The sequence below is a fragment of the Carcharhinus amblyrhynchos genome, chromosome 24 (genome assembly GCF_965287045.1).
Source record: "Carcharhinus amblyrhynchos chromosome 24, sCarAmb.v2.hapA, whole genome shotgun sequence".
NCBI classification, from domain to species: domain Eukaryota; kingdom Metazoa; phylum Chordata; class Chondrichthyes; order Carcharhiniformes; family Carcharhinidae; genus Carcharhinus; species Carcharhinus amblyrhynchos.
Window position 1 is genome coordinate 43,696,995 of NC_137347.1, and position 18,218 is coordinate 43,715,212.

Here is an 18,218-nt window from a genome sequence, read left to right on the forward strand (position 1 = left end):
AGAACATGCCCCTGTCTATATCAATGGGGATGAAGTAGAAATGATCAAAATCTTCAAATGTTTAGAAGCATCCTTACAGGGAGTGGGAGGTGAGGAATTGCGCTCTATGTTACTCTGAGATTCAGTTTATCCATTCACCTTAGGCAGTCTCACAGGATTGAGCATGATATGCACTCACTCTGGTTTGATGGGTTCTAAGATGGCGATTAAACCCAGTGTGTGACCTGAAAACTGTGCCATGCGCAGGGCAGGTGGCGTCTAAACCATGACCAAGTTCTGAAGAGAGCAGTGGGTCTGGTGTCTGGCAGTAGAATGACATGTCCTGCCCAGTGAAGTTGTTCTGTCTGATTAGCATTACAATACTGGGCACATTGTAGTTGTTGGGCCACTTTTCTTCACATTGGATTTGGAGGATCACCTCTAGGTTTCTAGGTGACTGTAGATTATCCACATTATTGGGGCAGGGAGGTCACTGCACCTCGTTAACAATAGTTTGAGATCCTGGTCCCCAAATACATTTTTACTGGGTGGATTTACAGTGAATATTGGCCAATGCTCCCTTGGTTAAATATTGTTAGATCTCAAATTCCTCCTTATTCTGATAAATGGTCAGTGACCTTAAAAAAAGAGCTGAAGTGAGAGTTACTGCCCCCCAACATCAGGGGGACGGGCCTGACATCAAGAGGGAGGCAGTGGCACAGTAGTGTTGTCACTGGACCAGTAATCCAGAGACCCAGGCTAATGTCCTGACGCTACGACAACGGATGAATGAACATCGCTCGACAGTCACCAGGCAAGACTGTTCCCTTCCTGTTGGCGAACACTTCAGTGGTCACGGGCATTCAGCATCTGACCTTCGGGTAAGCATTCTCCAAGGCGGCCTTCACGACACACGACAGCGCAGAGTCGCTGAGCAGAGACTGATAGCCAAGTTCCGCACACATGAGGACGGTCTCAACAGGGATCTTGGGTTCATGTCGCACTATCTGTAACCCCCATGACTTGCCTGGGTTTGCAAAACCTCACTTACTGTACTGTCTGGAGACAATACACATCTCTTTAAACTGTGATCAGTGCTCCTTCCACTCACATTACAGCCACTTCAGGTCTTGAACAGCAGGTTAGGTGTAAGGATTCGCATTTTAATCAGTAATCTCTAAACTGTCTGTGCTTTATATGCTCTGTCTGAGGCCAGAACTCTCCATTCACCTGACGAAGGGGGTAACCCCGAAAGCTAGTGAGTATATTATCAAATAAATCGGTTGGACTAAAACCTGGTGTTGTCAGACTTTTTACTGTGTTTACGCCAGTCCAACGCCGGCATACCCACATAATGTCCTGAGGACCAGGGTACGAATCACAATGCAGTAGATGATGAAATTTGAATTGAAATTTAAAATCCAGTGATCAGTTTCTCTGGATGCTGTAGTTTGTGAAGGGTTAATATTCATTATGCTAATGCTAACATATATCATCATTACGTTTCACAGAAACTCGGAGAAGGAGCGACGTGCTCATGGTAACCGGAACACAAATGTAAATAGTAACAAGTATTTGGACGTTTTTGATGCCTTGTTTCCGGCAGTCTGTGTTAAACACATCCTGGATCCCTTTCTGATGTCCTGGGGTTGGAGATTGCTGTCTAAGGAGCCTTGTTACAATGCATCTTGTAGCTGGTATGTACACAATGTGACACATTAACTCTGTTTCTCTCTGCACAGATATTAGCTGCTGTCAATTACCTAGTTTTTATTTTCTGTCTGTGGTGATTTTATGTCATGTTGTTGGGAGTCTGTCCGATGTTTCACAGAGGCTGCATCTACATTGAAAATAACGCACCCGCTTTAAAACAAAACTGGGACAGAACCAGAAATAAACCGCGGCGAGAATGGAAACTGCATTCCACCCAGTCTTGATAAGAATTCATCATGGGGAATTCCTAGTGCACACAAACACATGAATCATGACGAGATATAATGTCTCATTCCGGAACCGCCCGGTTTTGTAACACAGGTTATATTATACCCACAAGACTGGGTAGGTGAGCAGAGCTGAGAGAGGTGGAACTGAGCGGAGTTACAGGTGGCGGCTGTGCCCCCGTCCGATGAATGAATTGATCTGTTGCAGATTAAATATTATGAAAAGTGATCAAAGTGTTTTGACAAACCTGCTTGCTGCTTTGCTGGTGACTGTATTCAGTTCAACTCGTGGTAAGTCTTTCAATTAAAGTGTTTTCTGACATATTTTAGTAAATAATCTACACAGTTTAAACTGTCCTTTTCACCAGATTAGCAATAGGACCCAGAGCAAGTACATTTTTATTTGTAATGTCTGGTAATTTTGGTGGGTAGTTCCTGTAAATATTTTTCTAGTGGTGAAAAAGAACCAAATTATTTTGAGAACAAACAGTCTGGTGTGTGTTTACTAAAAGAGTTCAGCGTTTTCTGTGCTTTTTACTGATTTTATGTTGTGGTTAAGTTTTGAGGAGAGTGGCCTGTGTTGGGGAACTGAACATTTCAACTCCTAGTTGCTGAATTTCTGAATAATTTGTGGAATGAAACAGTCAACGTATTGGGTCGCTTGATCTTTCATCAGAACTCTGACCAAAGACACGCAAGCTGGAAGTAGATGCTGTCTGACTTGCTGAGCTTTGATGTGGATATGCCGGTGTTGGACTGGGGTAAACACAGTAAAAAGTCTGACAACACCAGGTCCAACCGATTTATTTGATAGTAAATTCACTAGCTTTCGGGTTAGCCCCTTCGTCAGGTGAATGGAGAGTTCTGGCCTCAGACAGAGCATATAAAGCACAGACAGTTTACAGATTACTGATTAGAATGCGAATCTTTACACCTAACCTGCTGTTCAAGTCTTAAAGTCACTTTAAGTCTTAAAGTCACTTTAAGACTTGAACACACACATTGTTAACCACTTTAAGACTTGAACAGCAGGTTAGGTGTAAAGATTTGCATTCTAATCAGTAATCTGTAAACTGTCTGTGCTTTATATGCTCTGAGGCCAGAACTCTCCATTCGCCTGACGAAGTGGCTAACCCGAAAGCTAGTGAGTTTACTATCAAATAAATCGGTTGGACTGAAACCTGGTGTTGTCAGACTTTTTGCTGAGCTTTTCCAGCACCTTGTTATTTTATTTTCTATTTTCAATCTAATCAGTCTAGAGCACTTCTAACATTTTCCCTCCGATGATCTTACTCAGCCTGTGAAACTTGAAGTGAGATTGCTAATTTAGTGGCAGTTTTATATTCTATGTTCATGGCCAGTGGGATCTGGAGGGAAACTAACTCTCCATGTGGTATCAATTCATGATGATTCTCAACTTGGTTTGGATTCATCCCTAATCCCAGAGTTGAAAGACCAGTATTTAACCAATTATCCAGTCCAGTGCTAGGACCATTGAAATGGTGGAGGCTACCTCGCTGAATATATTTAAGTCACGGGTAGATAGATTTCTGATAGGGGAATTAAGGGTTATGGGGAGAAAGCGGGAAAGTGGAACTAATCCACTTCAGATCAGCCATGATCTTATTGAATGGCGGGGCAGGCTCGAAGGGCTAGATGGCCTACTCCTGCTCCTATTTCTTATGTTCTTATCCCTCTGCACCAGGCATTTCAATCATTACTGATTCCTTCAATGGTGTTAGTACATTCATGGTTATTCAGCTAATATTTATTATATTGATTTATATTTGGACTTTTGGTACCCTCGATGTCACATGTGTTGAAGTTATTTATCTGCTCCTTGTCATCTCTCAGCATTCCATGTTTATTTTAATATTCCCATCAATTTCCAAACTTTCTGTTCTCCCTCAGGGTGGCAGAGACCTTGCTTTGACACCAGGCACGCACACAAGGAGATACTAGACTTGTTGCGTAGTCTGCGCTGAACAAATTTTAAACTGGGGCCAGACTGAATTGGACTGCAAGGGAACAGGGAGCCTGGTGTTCACTGACTACAGTAGGTTTAAAAAGATGGATTTTGGATTCTGTCCTGATGCGGGGCAATGGCCTTGACCAGTTCAGTAGTTCAGTTCCTGTAACGTTCGTTGAGTGAGTCGGTGAGACAATGTATGAGGAAATATCAACCCATCAGGGGAAGGGGAGAAAAGAAGAGAGAAGACAGAGAAATAACTTGCAGATTGTTTTTTTGATGTGTTCAAGGTTAAATATGCTCAGATTGACTGTCCTTAAACAGATCTTTGCAATAAATCTCCTCCATTCTGTTACTAATTTATTTCTTTTCCTTCCCAGCTGAATTTAGGGTTTATACCTCAGAGACACCAGTGACTGCTATCTACGGCCAGTATACAGTGCTGAGATGTAGCTTTACAGTTCAGGATAAATCATCACTGGACGCATTGGTCATCAACTGGCAACGAGTCGAGACCGAGGAAGTTGTTTTTAGTTATTATTATGGAAAAGAGCAACAGAGTCACCAAAGCTCTCGTTATTCGGGGAGGACAAGCTTATTCCTGGAGGAATTAAAACATGGGAATGCCTCAATGAAGCTGGAAGGAGTGAGAGCAGAGGATGCTGGACAATACAAGTGCTTTGTCAGTAATGTAAAGGGAAGTGACCAGGACACACTGTCACTAATATTCGCCGGTACTTACTTTTTTTTGTTCTCTGTGCTATATATCAAAATCATGCTTCTTGGTCACCTGCAATGATCCAGTGAGTCTAACTGAGTGTCTAAAGTAAGCAGTACAGACCAAAATGGATTGGCAAAGGGTTTAGCTCCTTTCTACTCCCAACAGTGCCAGCAGGGTATTGGCCGACCTTGCCACGTCTCTGTTAAGGTGGAAACTCCCCTATTGGCTGTTCACTTTACCAATTGGACATTAATCTGATGTACCTGTCATAGGTGAATATTGAGAGTTATGTACGTGAATGATGATGATTTAAACCATTGAACATGACACTGTTTACCCCAGCAAAGCTTCAAACCCCTACAGGAGCAAGGGGATAAGGGGAGGGAAAAATAGCAGGAATGGAAAAAGTAAACACGTGCTTCAATTTGTATTCTAAATCTCATGACAGAATCCCAGTGAAATGTGATGAATCTTGTGGATAGAATGATCAGATCCTATTTGCTAAAACTCATTTACATTTTCCCATCTGCTAGATTGATCAAATTGAGTTCAGAAGCTGCCAGTTCTGGCTGGAAACATGGAAATCTTCCCAACCAGAACTGGCACTCATCTTCCCACGAAGATGAATGGAAAAGCAAATTACTTAGAGGGTGTGGAAAGTCTGCAGAGGGATCTGGATAGGCTGAGTGAGTGGGTGAGGACCTTAGAATCCGTAATCAAGGAGGAAATAGCGAGGCATCTTGAGGGGAATTGCTTGATAGAGCAGACGCAGCACGGTTTCGTTAAGGGGAAGTCGTGTCTGACAAATTTATTGGAGTTCAATGAGGATGTGTCTAGGGCGGTGGATAGAGGAGAGCCGGTGGAAGTGGTCTTCCTTGATTTTCAGAAGGCGTTTGACAAGGTGCCTCACAAGAGGTTATTACAGAACGTCAGGGGGCATGGAGTTGGGGGTAGGGTGTTAGCGTGGATGGAGGATTGGCTGTCAAATAGGAGGCAGAGAGTGGGGGTCAATGGGTGCTATTCGGATTGGCGGTTGGTGACTAGTGGAGTGCCCCAGGGGTCGGTTCTGGGGCCTTAGCTATTTACCATTTATATAGATGATCTGGAGGAGGGAACCGAGTGTATGGTGTCAAAATTTGCTGATGACACCAAGATTGGTGGAACGGCAAATTGTGCGGAGGGTGTGGAGAGTCTGCAGAAGGATCTAGATAGGCTGGGCGAATGGGCCAGGAACTGGCAAATGGAATTTAATGTTGGCAGATGTGAGGTGGTCCACTTTGGTAGGAATAATGATAGGAAGGACTATTACTTACGGGGCGAAAAACTGCAGCAGGCGACAGTGCAGAGGGACCTCGGGGTCCTTGTGCATGAGTCGCAAAAACCCAGCCTGCAGGTGCAGCAGGTGGTCAGGAAGGCGAATGGGATGCTGGCCTTCATAGTGAGGGGGATTGAATATAAAAGTAGGGAGGTCTTGCTGCAGCTGTATAGGGCATTGGTGAGGCCGCAGCTGGAGTACTGTGTGCAGTTTTGGTCGTCGCACTTACGCAAGGATATTTTGGCCTTGGAGGGAGTGCAGAGGAGGTTTACTAGGCTGATACCGGAGTTGTGGGGGTTGAGCTATGAGGAGAGGCTGAATAAACTAGGTTTGTACTCGTTAGAGTTTAGAAGAATGAGGGGAGATCTCATTGAGCCGTATAAGATGATGAATGGGATGGATAGGATAGAGGTGGAGAGGCTCTTCCTGCTCAGAAAGGACAGTAGGACTAGGGGGCACAGCCTCAAGATAAAGGGGGGGTGGTTTAGAACAGAGTTGAGGAGGAACTTCTTCACTCAAAGGGTGGTGAATCTCTGGAAGTCTCTACCCGTTGAAGTGGTGGAGGCTACCTCGCTAAATATTTTTAAGACGCGTGTTGATGGGTTTTTGATAGGCGAGGGGATTAAGGGTTATGGGGAGAGGGCGGGAATGTGGAACTGAGACACGACAGATCAGCCATGATCTTATTGAATGGCGGGGCAGGCTCGAGGGGCTAGATGGCCTACTCCTGCTCCTATTTCTTATGTTCTTATGACCTGGCAGATGGAGTATAATGTTAGCAAGTGTGAGGTTATCCACTTTGGCAGAAGTAATAGTCGGAGGGATTACTATTTAAAGGACGAAACGCTGCAGCATGCTACGGTGCAGAGGGACCTGGGGGTCCTTGTGCATGAGTCGCAAAAACTCAGTTTGCAGGTGATCAAGAAGGCGAATGGGATGCTGGCCTTTATAACGAGGCGGATAGAATATAAAAGCAGGGAGGTCTTGCTGCAACTGTACAGGGTACTGGTGAGGCCGCAGCTGGAGTACTGTGTGCAATTTTGGTCGCCGCACTTGCGCAAGGATATTTTGGCTTTGGAGGGAGTGAAGAGGAGGTTCACCAGGCTGATACCGGAGATGAGGGGGGTTGGACTATGAAGAGAGACTAAATAGACTGGGTCTGTACTCGTTGGAGTTTAGAAGGATGAGGGGGGATCTTATAGAGACATATAAGATAATGAAAGGGATGGATAGGGTAGAGGTAGAGAGATTCTTCCTGCTTAGAAAGGATAGCAGGACTAGAGGGCACAGCCTCAAGATAAGGAGGGGGGGTGCAGTTTAGATCAGAGTTGAACATAGAACATTACAGCGCAGAACAGGCCCTTCGGCCCACGATGTTGCGCCGACCAGTTAAAAAACAATGACCCTCTAACCTAAACCAAACCCTTTCCATCCATAAACCTATCCACGGATCTCTTAAACGCCCTCAAACTAGGCGCATTTACCACTCCAGCAGGCAGGGCATTCCAATCCCTCACCACCCTCTGGGTAAAGAACCTACCCCTGACATCCGTCCTATAACTACCACCCCTTAATTTAAAGTTATGCCCCCTCGTGCTAGCTTTCTCCATCCGAGGAAAAAGGCTATCACTGTCCACCCTATCTAAACCTCTAATCATCTTATATGTTTCAATAAGGTCCCCTCGCAGCCACCTTCTTTCTAACAAAAACTTTCTAACTCAAATCCCTCAGTCTCTCCTCATAGGACCTCCCCTCCATACCAGGCAACATCCTGGTAAACCTCCTCTGCACCCTCTCCAAAGCCTCCACATCCTTCCTATAATGTGGGGACCAGAACTGCACACAATACTCCAAGTGTGGACGCACCAGAGTTTTGTACAGTTGCAACATGACGCTGCGGCTCCTAAATTCAATCCCCCTACCAATAAACGCCAAGACACCGTATGCCTTCCTAACAACCCTATCTGCTTGATTCCCAACTTTCAGGGATCTATGTAACATACACCTAGATCCCTCTGTTCATCCACATATTCAGAGTCCTACCATTAGCCCTATACTCTACACATCCATTATTCCTGCCAAAGTGAATTACCTCACACTTTTCCGCATTAAACTCCATCCTCCACCTCTCGGCCCAGCTCTGCAACTTGTCCAAGTCTCCCTGCAGACTAAGACACCCTTCCTCACTATCTACCACACCTCCGACTTTGGTGTCATCAGCAAATTTACTAATCCACCCAGCTATACCCTCATCCAGATCATTTATAAAAATTACAAACAGCAGTGGCCCCAAAACAGATCCCTGAGGCACACCACTCATAACTGAACTCCATGTCGAATACTTACCATCAACCACCACCCTCTGTCTCCTATCCGCCAGCCAATTCCTGATCCAATTTCCTAAATCACCCTCAATCCCATACATCTGCAATTTCTGCAGAAGGCTTCCATGGTGAACCTTATCAAACGCCTTACTAAAGTCCATATATACCATGTCAACTGCCTTACCCCCATCCACCTCTTTGGTCACTTTCTCAAAAAACTCAATAAGGTTAGTAAGGCATGACCTACCCTCCACAAAACCATGCTGACTATCTCTAATCATTTCATTCCTCTCCAAATAACTATAAATCCTATCCCTAATAATTTTTTCTAAAACCTTGCCCACAACAGAAGTAAGACTCACCGGTCTATAATTCCCAGGGAAGTCTCTGTTCCCCTTCTTAAACAATGGGACAACATTCGCTAACCTCCAATCTTCTGGCACTATACCGGTGACCAACAATGACCTGAAGATCAGAGCCAGAGGCTCTGCAATCACCTCTCTTGCCTCCCAGAGAATCCTAGGGTAAATCCCGTCCGGCCCAGGGGACTTATCTATTTTCAAACCCTCAAGAATAACTAGCACATCCTCCTTATCAACTGCAATACTGTCCAGTTTACAACCCTGTAACCCAGTGTTCACCACAGCTACATTTATGTCCCCCTGCGTGAACACCGAAGAGAAATATTGGTTCAATGCCTCTCCAATCTCTTTCGGTTCCACACATAAATTCCCACTGCTGTCTCTAACTGGCCCTAATCTTGCCCTAACCAACCTTTTGTTCTTAACATATCTGTAGAACGCCTTAGGATTCTCCTTAATCCTGTCAGCCAAAGTCTTCTCATGTCCTCTTTTAGCCCTTCTTAACTCCCTCTTTAACTCCCTCCTAGCCAATCTAAAGCTCTCTAGTGCACTACCTGAGCCCTCAAGTCTCATCCGGACATAAACCTCCTTTTTCTTTTTAACCAGCGAATCAACTTTCCTAATGCACCACGGTTCCCTAGCTCGACCAATTCCTCCTCGCCTGACAGGGACATACATATCAAGGACTCGCAGTAGCTGCTCCTTGAGAAAACTCCACATTTCAGACGTTCCGAGACCCTGTAGTCTCCTAGTCCAACCTATGCTTCCTAATTCTCTCCTAATAGCCTCATAATCACCCTTCCCCCAGCTAAAACTACTGACCCGAGGTTCCTGCCTATCCCTTTCCATCACTAAGGTGAACGTAACCGAATTGTGGTCACTATCACCAAAATGCACCCCAACTTCCAAGTCTAGCACCTGGTCTGGCTCATTTCCCAGCACCAAATCCAATATAGCCTCACCTCTAGTTGGCCTGTCAACATACTGAGTCAAGAAACCTTCCTGCACGCTTTGTACAAAAACTGACCCTTCTAATGAGCTAGAGCTATAGCTATTCCAATCAATATTAGTAAAGTTAAAGTCCCCCATAACAATTACCCTGTTTCACTCCTATCCAGGATCATCTCCGCAATCCTTTCCTCAACCTCTCTAGAACTTTTAGGAGGTCTATAAAAGACTCCCAACAGGGTGACCTCTCCTCCTATTTCTAACCTCAGCCCATACTACCTCAACAGACAAGTCCTCATCAAACTTCCTCTTTGACACTGTGATACAATCCTTGACTAATAATGCTACCCCTCCCCCCCACTTCTACCTCCTTCTCTACTCCGACTGAAGCATTTGAACCCCGGAACCTGCAACAACCATTCCTGTCCCTGCTCTATCCATGTCTCTGAAATGGCCACAACATCAAAGTCCCAGGTACTGATCCACGCTGCAAGTTCATCCACTTTATTGCGAATACTCCTCGCATTAAAGTATACACATTTCAAACCCTGCTCCACTTCACCCCCACGATGCTGTGCATTGCAGTCCCCATCTGTGCCCCCTTCACTTTCACCCCTGCTACTCAGGACCCCACCCCCCCTCTGAATCAGTTTAAACCCCCCTGCATAGCCTTAGCAAATTTTCCCCCCAAGATATTGGTTCCCCTCTGATTCAGGTGTAGACCATCACTCCTGTAGAGGTCCCACCTTCCCCAGAATGAGCCCCAATTGCTCAAGAACCTGAACCCCTCCCTCCTGCACCATCCCCTCAGCCACGAGTTCAAACTTTCCCTCTCCCTGTTCCGCTCTACACTATCCCGTGGCACAGGCAAGAGTCCGGAGATAACCACCCTGTCCGACTTGGCCTTAAGTTTCCACCCCAACTCCATAAATTTCTGCTTAATATCCCCTTCCCTTAACCTCCCTATGTCATGCGTCCCCACATGAACTATGACTTGGGGTTGATCCCCCTCACCCTTAAGAGTCCTGAACACCCTCTCTGAAACATCCCGGACCCCAGCCCCTGGGAGGCAACACACCAGCCCTGAGTCCCTACCATTACCTCTGACTCTCCTATCTGTCCCCCTAACTGTGGAGTCCCCAATCACGAGGCCCAATCTTTTACATCCCCTAACCACCTGAGCCTTCACAACAGGCTCACCTCCAGAGACCTGCTCCCTTTGGCTATCTCCAGTTGATTCCTCCTCAACTGTAGCCTCCAGGACAGAAAACCTATTTTGGAGGGGAACAGCCCCAGGGGATTGTCCCCCCAATTGCTTCTTTCCCCTCTTCCTGGCAGTTACCCAAGACTCATTTCTAGGAGTGACTATCTCCTTATAACTCCTATCTGTGTCTGCCTCAGCCTCCCGAATTATCTGGAGTTCCTCCAATTCCAACTCCAGCTCCTTAACACGCTTCTCTAGAAGCTGCAATTGTATACACTTCCTACAGGTAAAATCAACAGAAACACTACTGATGTCCCTCACCACATACATACCACAGGACATGCAGCTTACTGCCTGAACTGCCATCCCTGAAACAATTTCCAGCAGAAAAGAAAAAACAACAAAAAAAACTTCCCACACGCTTATAATTAGGTTAGAGGAGGTGGGAGGGTGGGATTCTCTACCAGTGTAGAGGATCGGGTCTCCTCTTTGTGCCGATTTATAGGGTCGGAGACCCGAAAAAAAAACTACAAATACCGGTAAGCGTCCTAGTGACGACTTCCGGTTTCGAACTAATTCAAAAAAAGAAAAAAAAACCACCGCTACTCGCGACTTTAAACTAGAAATAAAAGTTAAAAAATATAAACAAGAAAATGTACCTTACTCGCGACCTCCACACACGCCCAGATATCACTGCCTCTCGATGCTGCTCCACAGGAACAATGAGGAGGAACTTCTTCACTCAAAGGGTGGTGAATCTCTGGAATTCTCTGCCCATTGAAGTGGTGGAGGCTACCTCGCTGAATATATTTAAGTCACGGGTCGGTAGGTTTTTGACAGACAAGGGAATTAAGGGTTATGGGGAGAAAGTGGGAAAGTGGAACTGATCCACTGCAGATCAGCCATGATCTTATTGAATGGCGGGGCAGGCTTGAAGGGCTAGATGGCCTATTCCTGCTCCTATTTCTTGTGTTCTTAATCCAGAGTCATGGGAGTAGTTGTGAAATCAGAAGTTGATATTTGTGCCCATGAGTCTGAAGAGTGACTGGGTAACAACAAAAAACAGCACACTCAGCCAGCCGCTCAGAGACTCTCTTTATTTTCAAGAAGAGTTACATGCAGCTCAGGCAGTCGTTATAGGGCATTTCTTCAGCTGGGGTGCTGTCATCATATAAAAAGTCAGTTTCAATTGAACATGAGTAGCTGAATTTAACCCTGATTGGCTATATCTTATTGTCCATCAGTGGCAATCTAAACTGCTGAACAGTATTCTACTCAATACTGAATCTCGCTCTAACAGCAGCCTGCTGGATATTGTAGTAATGTTATAGCTACATTTATTAATTTGTGATTTAAACATCTTTACAAATTGATCACTAACTGCCACTGGTCCATTTGTACTTGGATTTGTCATTTGAACATTTAATTTTTTATTGCATTCAATTACAGTAATTAGTGGGGGGAGACCCTAGTTGGCATAATTTTGTTTATTTCTTGTTTCTGATGACTTTTCTGGATTTACCCTGCAGCATTTTACAAGGAACCTGATTTTTTTATTCAACTGACACCTTCTGGGACAGTGTTCAAATTTGAATCCCAAGGTTATCCCAAAGCTTCTGTTTCCTGGTACAATGAAGAAAACAAGGATATTTCTCCATTGTCTGAGACTTTATACCAGCAAAGTGGAGATGGTCTCTATTCACTGCAGAGTATTCTGGAAGTCAGTGATGCCAATAGAAGTTCTAACTACACATTTAAATTAAGGAATGATGTGCTACACCAATCAGTCTCTCAAACATTTGGCCTTTCTAAAGGTAGGTTCATTTGTATATCCGACACACTCTATACTCTGAAGCTCACGTTGTCTTGTAATGCAGTGCTGAATTACACACCTTAATGGAGAACAATGAATTGATGTCAAGTGCAGGAACCAGCATCTTGTTGACTCTCCCTATCCTATCGCGCGTGCCTCTCCCTCCCCCACCCCCTACCCACCACCTCCCCCTCCCCACCCCTCCCCCCTTCCGCCCATATCCCCCTCCCCACGCACGCACGCCCCTTTCCCTCGCCTGTGCCCCCCCCTTCCCCCCTCCCCCTTCCCCCCTCCCCCTTCCCCCCTCCCCCTTCCCCCCTCCCCCTTCCCCCCTCCCCCTTCCCCCTTTCCCCTCCCCCTTTCCCCTCCCCCTTCCCGTCACCCGCCCCCTCCCCCTCACCAGCCCCCCTTTCCCTCCCCCCGCGTCTGCCCCTTCCCCCTGCGCCCATCACCACCACATGTCTCAAATTTAAAAGTTTTCAATGTTAAAAAGTTTTCAATGTTAAAGGTGTTATATTCTGTTAACCTTTGTTCCTGATTTAGGCTCTTATTATAGTATGCAGTGTAAAAGAAAATCACAAATTGAATTCTTAAAACTAATTATTCTTTCATTGTATTTTAATTTATGAACAAAAAGAAATGAAGTTAATGCTGAAACCACCAACAGTTATTTTCCTTTTTCACAGAATTGGAAGCTTCTAAAGCAAATACAAGAATTCGATGGTTAGTTGCAGTCTCTCTCCTTGTCATTGAATTTCTCATCATTTTAATGCTGGTGACAGTTGTGTGCAACAAACATCCTCGTAAAATAACAGGAGAATTTCAAAATGGACTCTGTAATTCCTGATGGACCATTCAGGGAAATGTGTGATTACCTGCCCAAGTAGCCATGAAGCAAGATGGAATTACTGCTTCTTAAAGCTCTGCCCAAATGTGAATGCCATTATCTCCTGCAGGATCGGGAGAAATTTAACTTAAATTGTATAAATTTTGAAAACCGTGTTTGTAAACAACTCGGTGCATTATGTACAGCATGAGAAGCTTTTGGAGATATTTATTGTTTAAATAAACCTGCATCACATCTCTTGCCTTCACCTGCTTATGTGAAGTTATACGAATGAAGTAGTGGCATGATGGGAAAATTGGTCAAGTATTTGGTAAAAAAATAAGAAACACTGACTCCGCATAACCTAAGACATGAATAAGACCGGAGAAGGTCAAGACCTGATAAGGCTGACGCCACATAACTTCGGGCTGGAGGAGTGAGGCGAAATAAGGTCGGAAATGAAGAAGTCATCGGCCTTCTTCTGTTCGACCAAAAGTACGAGCTAATGGTATTATTGAGACAAAGAGGTCTTAGAGTTGTGGCCAAACAGACCATCTAAAATGACGTTTTGTAAAGCACTCTGGGACAATTGGGCAAGAAACTAAACCGACAGGCTGCAGTTTAAAGACAGAGACAAACAGGCTGCAACCCTGATCTGTGAAAAACAGGATTTGGGCCATCTCCAGGATGAAAGAGACTTTCTGGTGACATTGGGTTGTGTGCCAGACATAAAGGCACCGTGAATCCTTACTTAGGAGGAAGGCATGTGACCTATGTGCCTGCAACACCTACAGACATGGCCACTAGGGACACACCTGCTCCAAAATACCTTCTGTTAAAGTAGGCATCACTAATATAATTTACACATAAAATCAAATGAATTAAATCCATAATTCTAAAAGTTGCCAATGTTAGTTCGATACTCTGAAGACTGTGCTGCCCACTGGTTGTGAATGTTCTTGAGACGCACACAGATATCAAGTGTCCTCTCACTGGAGTCGATATGGACAAGACTTGGGGAAGAAATTTCAGGGACATGCTCATTCTGAAGGTGGGTATTGTCATTTTAGCCAGGCCCATTTAAGCCTTGCTGGTTTAGGGTTCAAACAGTGTATTGCCAATGAGATAGATTCCTGGGATAAGACAATTATCTTCTCAGGAGGGATTGAGTTGAATGAACAAGGTGATCTTATGGAGACATAAAAAATACTTAGAAGATTGACACAGTTGATGTTGAGATGCTGAAGTGGCAAGAGTCTCAGAGTAAGAATTGGTCACTTAGGAATGTAATGAGAAAAAAATCCCTTGACTCAAGTTTGGAATTCTCTATCCCCATGGGTTTAGCTGCTGAACATAACCAAAACTCAGATTAATAGATTTTTGGATTCAACAATAAGGGCTGTAAGTATTGAATATAGGTAGCAGGTTAGTCATGAGCTTAAGAACATAAGAAACAGGAGCAGGAGTAGGCCATCTAGCCCTTCGAGCCTGCCCCGCCATTCAACAAGATCATGGCTGATCTGAAGTGGATCAGTTCCACTTTCCCGCTTTCTCCCCATAACCCTTAATTCCCTTGTCTATCAGAAACCTATCTACCCGTGACTTAAATATATTTAGCGAGGTAGCCTCCACCACTTCAACGGGCAGAGAATTCCAGAGATTCACCACCCTTTGAGTGAAGAAGTTCCTCCTCAGCTCCGATCTAAACTGCAGCACCCCCCCCACTTATTTTGAGGCTGTGCCCTCTAGTTCTGCTATCCTTTCTAAGCAGGAAGAATCTCTATCTCTACCCTATCTATCCCCTTCATTATCTTATATGTCTCTACAAGATCCCCCCTCAGCCTTCTAAACTCGAACGAGTACAGACCCAGTCTATTCAATCTCTCCTCATAGGCTAACCCCCTCATTTCCGGTATCAGCCTAATGAACCTTCTCTGCACTCCCTCCAAGGCCAATATATCCTTCCACAAGTGCGGTGACCAAAACTGCACACAGTACTCCAGTTGCGGCCTCACCAACACCCTGTACAGTTGCAGCAAGACCTCCCTGCTTTTATATTCTATCCCCCTCGCTATAAAGGCCAACATTCCATTCACCTTCTTGATCACCTGCTGCACCTGCAGACTGGGTTTTTGCAATTCGTGCACAAGGACCCCCAGGTCCCTCTGCACCGTAGCACGCTGCAGCTTTTCACCTTTTAAATAATAATCTCTCCCACTATTATTTCTACCAAAGTGGATAACATCACATTTGCTAACATTATACTCCATCTGCCAGGTCCTCGCCCACTCACTCTGCTATCCAGATCTCTCTGCAGACTTTCCGCACCTTCCACACAATTTGCTTTTCCATTCATCTTCGTGTCATCAGCAAATTTTGTCACCCTACACTCAGCCCCCTCCTCCAGATCATCTATATAAATGGTAAATAGTTGAGGCCCTGGCACCGATCCCTGCAGCACTCCACTAGTCACCAACCGCCAACCAGAATAGCACCCATTGATACCAACTCTCTGCTTCCTATTAGACAGCCAATCCTCTATCCACGCTAACACCTTACCCCCAGCTCCGTGCACCCTAACCTTCTATAGCAATGTTTGATGAGGCACCTTATCAAACGCCTTTTGGAAATCTAATAACACCACGTCAACTGCTTCCCGTCAAAGTCGCTTTGTGGAACACTTCGCTCAGTCCACAAGCATGATCCCAACCTTGCTGTTTCTTGCCATTTTAACTCAGCGTCTTGCTCTCATGCTCTCATGTCCGTCCTTAGCCCGCTGCAATACTCCCAAAGCATCATAATTAATACTTGGCCTCCCAAAGCAAGATCATTTATACCTGTGCTCCCAGAAGATGATAATTAATACCTGTGTTCCCAGAGAATTATAATTAATACTTGTGCTCTAAGTGTATTAATATTTGAAAGCATAGAAAGCATTATTTCTGGTTGTATCACAACTTAGTCTGTCTCCTGCTCTGCCCAAGGCCACAAAAAAACTACAAAAAGCCCAATTCATCACGCAAACCAGCCTCCCATCCATTGACTCTGGCTACACTTCCCGCTGCCTCGGCAAAGCAGCCAGCATAATTAAGGACCCCATGCACCCTGGACATTCTTTCTTCCATCTTCTCCCGTTAGGAAAATGATACAAAAGATGAGGTCATGTACCGACTGACTCAAAAACAGCTTCTTCCCTGCTGCTGTCAAACTTTTGAATGGACCTACCTTGCATTAAGTTGATCTTTCTCTACATCCTAGCTATGACTAACACTACATTCCGCACTCTCTCCTTTCCTTCTCTATGAACGGTGTGCCTTGTCCATATAGCACTCAAGAAACAATACTTTTCATTGTATGTTAATACATGTGACAATAATAAATCAAATAAAAAGAGAATTATAATTTATACCTGTCCTCCTAGAGCACTCTCACCTGTGCTTCCAGAGAATTACTAAAGCGAATTAAAAAGAGTATTAATACTTGTGCTCCCAGAGTATTGATACCTGTGCTCTGATACCTGTGCTCTGTTACCTATTCTGCACTCCCTTGTTTCCTTCTCTATGAATGGTATGCTTTGTCTGTGTAGTGTGCAAGAAACAATACTTTTCACTGTATGCTAACATATGTAACAATAATAAATCAAAACAAATCATATAACTCAGGTCACTGTTTCTATAACTAAATACATTAAATATTGAAATGATATTTTATATTTCTGGCTCAGATAAATATAAAAGTCGATTCTAAAATCTGGGTCACGTGCTGAACTTGCTGTGTGGCCATAATTCAGTGTAAGTTGGTGAACTTGCTTTAAACTAATGTGGTTGGATGTGATGTGGGACTGGGTTGGGTTTGTGTGGGTTAAATGTGAGTGTCAGTTGAATGGGGCGGGAAGGCAGGTGTGGGTAAGAACATTCGGTTGAGGAAACATTGGCACAGAAAGTTACACATCTGAACAGATGCCACAGAGAGAAACTGAGAGAATGGAAGTATCCTTACAAGGAGTGGGAGATGAGGAATTGCGCTCAATGTTACTCTGAGATTCAGTTTATCCATTCACCTTAGGCAGTCTCACAGGATCGAGCATGATATGCACTCACTCTGGTTTGATGGGTTCTAAGATGGCGATTACACCCAGTGCGTGACCTGAAAACTCTGCCATGTGCAGGACAGGTGGCGTCTAAACCATGACCAAGTTCTGAAGAGAGCAGTGGGTCTGATGTCTGGCAGTAGAATGACATGTCCTGCCCAGCGAAGCTGTTCTGTCTGATTAGCATTACAATACTGGGCACATTGTAGTTGTTGGGCCAGTTTTCTTCACATTGGATTTGGAGGATCACCTCTAGGTTTCTAGGTGACTGTAGATTGTCCACATTATTGGGGCAGGGAGGTCACTGCACCTCGTAAACAATAGTTTGAGATCCTGGTCCCCAAATACATTTTTACTGGGTGGATTTACAGTGAATATTGGCCAATGCTCCCTTGGTTAAATATTGTTAGATCTCAAACTCCTCCTTATTCTGATAAATGGTCAGTGACCTTAAAAAAAGAGCTGAAGTGAGAGTTACTGCCCCCCAACATCAGGGGGACGGGCCTGACATCAAGAGGGAGGCAGTGGCACAGTAGGATTGTCACTGGACCAGTAATCCAGAGACCCAGGCTAATGTCCTGAGGACCAGGGTACGAATCACAATGCAGTAGATGATGAAATTTGAATTGAAATTTAAAATCCAGTGATCAGTTTCTCTGGATGCTGTGGTTTGTGAAGGGTTAATATTCATTATGCTAATGCTAACATATATCATCATTACGTTTCA

The 18,218-nt window shown here is 44.6% G+C and overlaps 1 protein-coding gene across 2 annotated transcripts; it reads left to right on the forward strand.

Moving 5' to 3' along the window:
* Positions 1–1,523: 1,523 nt before the first annotated feature.
* Positions 1,524–13,931, forward strand: LOC145357832 (CD276 antigen-like). Of its 2 annotated transcripts, none has more exons than XM_080211365.1 (4): positions 1,524–1,676; positions 4,269–4,622; positions 12,292–12,576; positions 13,262–13,931. In XM_080211365.1, the coding sequence occupies exons 1-4, from the start codon at positions 1,661–1,663 to the stop codon at positions 13,420–13,422; spliced, it is 816 nt and encodes a 271-aa protein (XP_080067491.1). In that variant the 5' UTR covers positions 1,524–1,660; the 3' UTR covers positions 13,423–13,931. The 2 variants fall into 2 exon arrangements, with proteins under 2 accessions (XP_080067491.1, XP_080067490.1); XM_080211364.1 differs by lacking the exon at positions 1,524–1,676 and adding an exon at positions 2,053–2,210.
* The last annotated feature ends 4,287 nt before the right edge of the window (positions 13,932–18,218 follow it).

Excerpts from the sequence above, each read along its gene's own strand:
- LOC145357832 (XM_080211364.1), top strand. The coding sequence starts at position 2,105 with ATGAATGAATTGATCTGTTGCAGATTAAATATTATGAAAAGTGATCAA. Across the intron at positions 4,623-12,291 it reads ACTGTCACTAATATTCGCCG|CATTTTACAAGGAACCTGAT; the intron begins GTACTTACTTTT and ends TTTACCCTGCAG. Across the intron at positions 12,577-13,261 it reads AACATTTGGCCTTTCTAAAG|AATTGGAAGCTTCTAAAGCA; the intron begins GTAGGTTCATTT and ends CCTTTTTCACAG.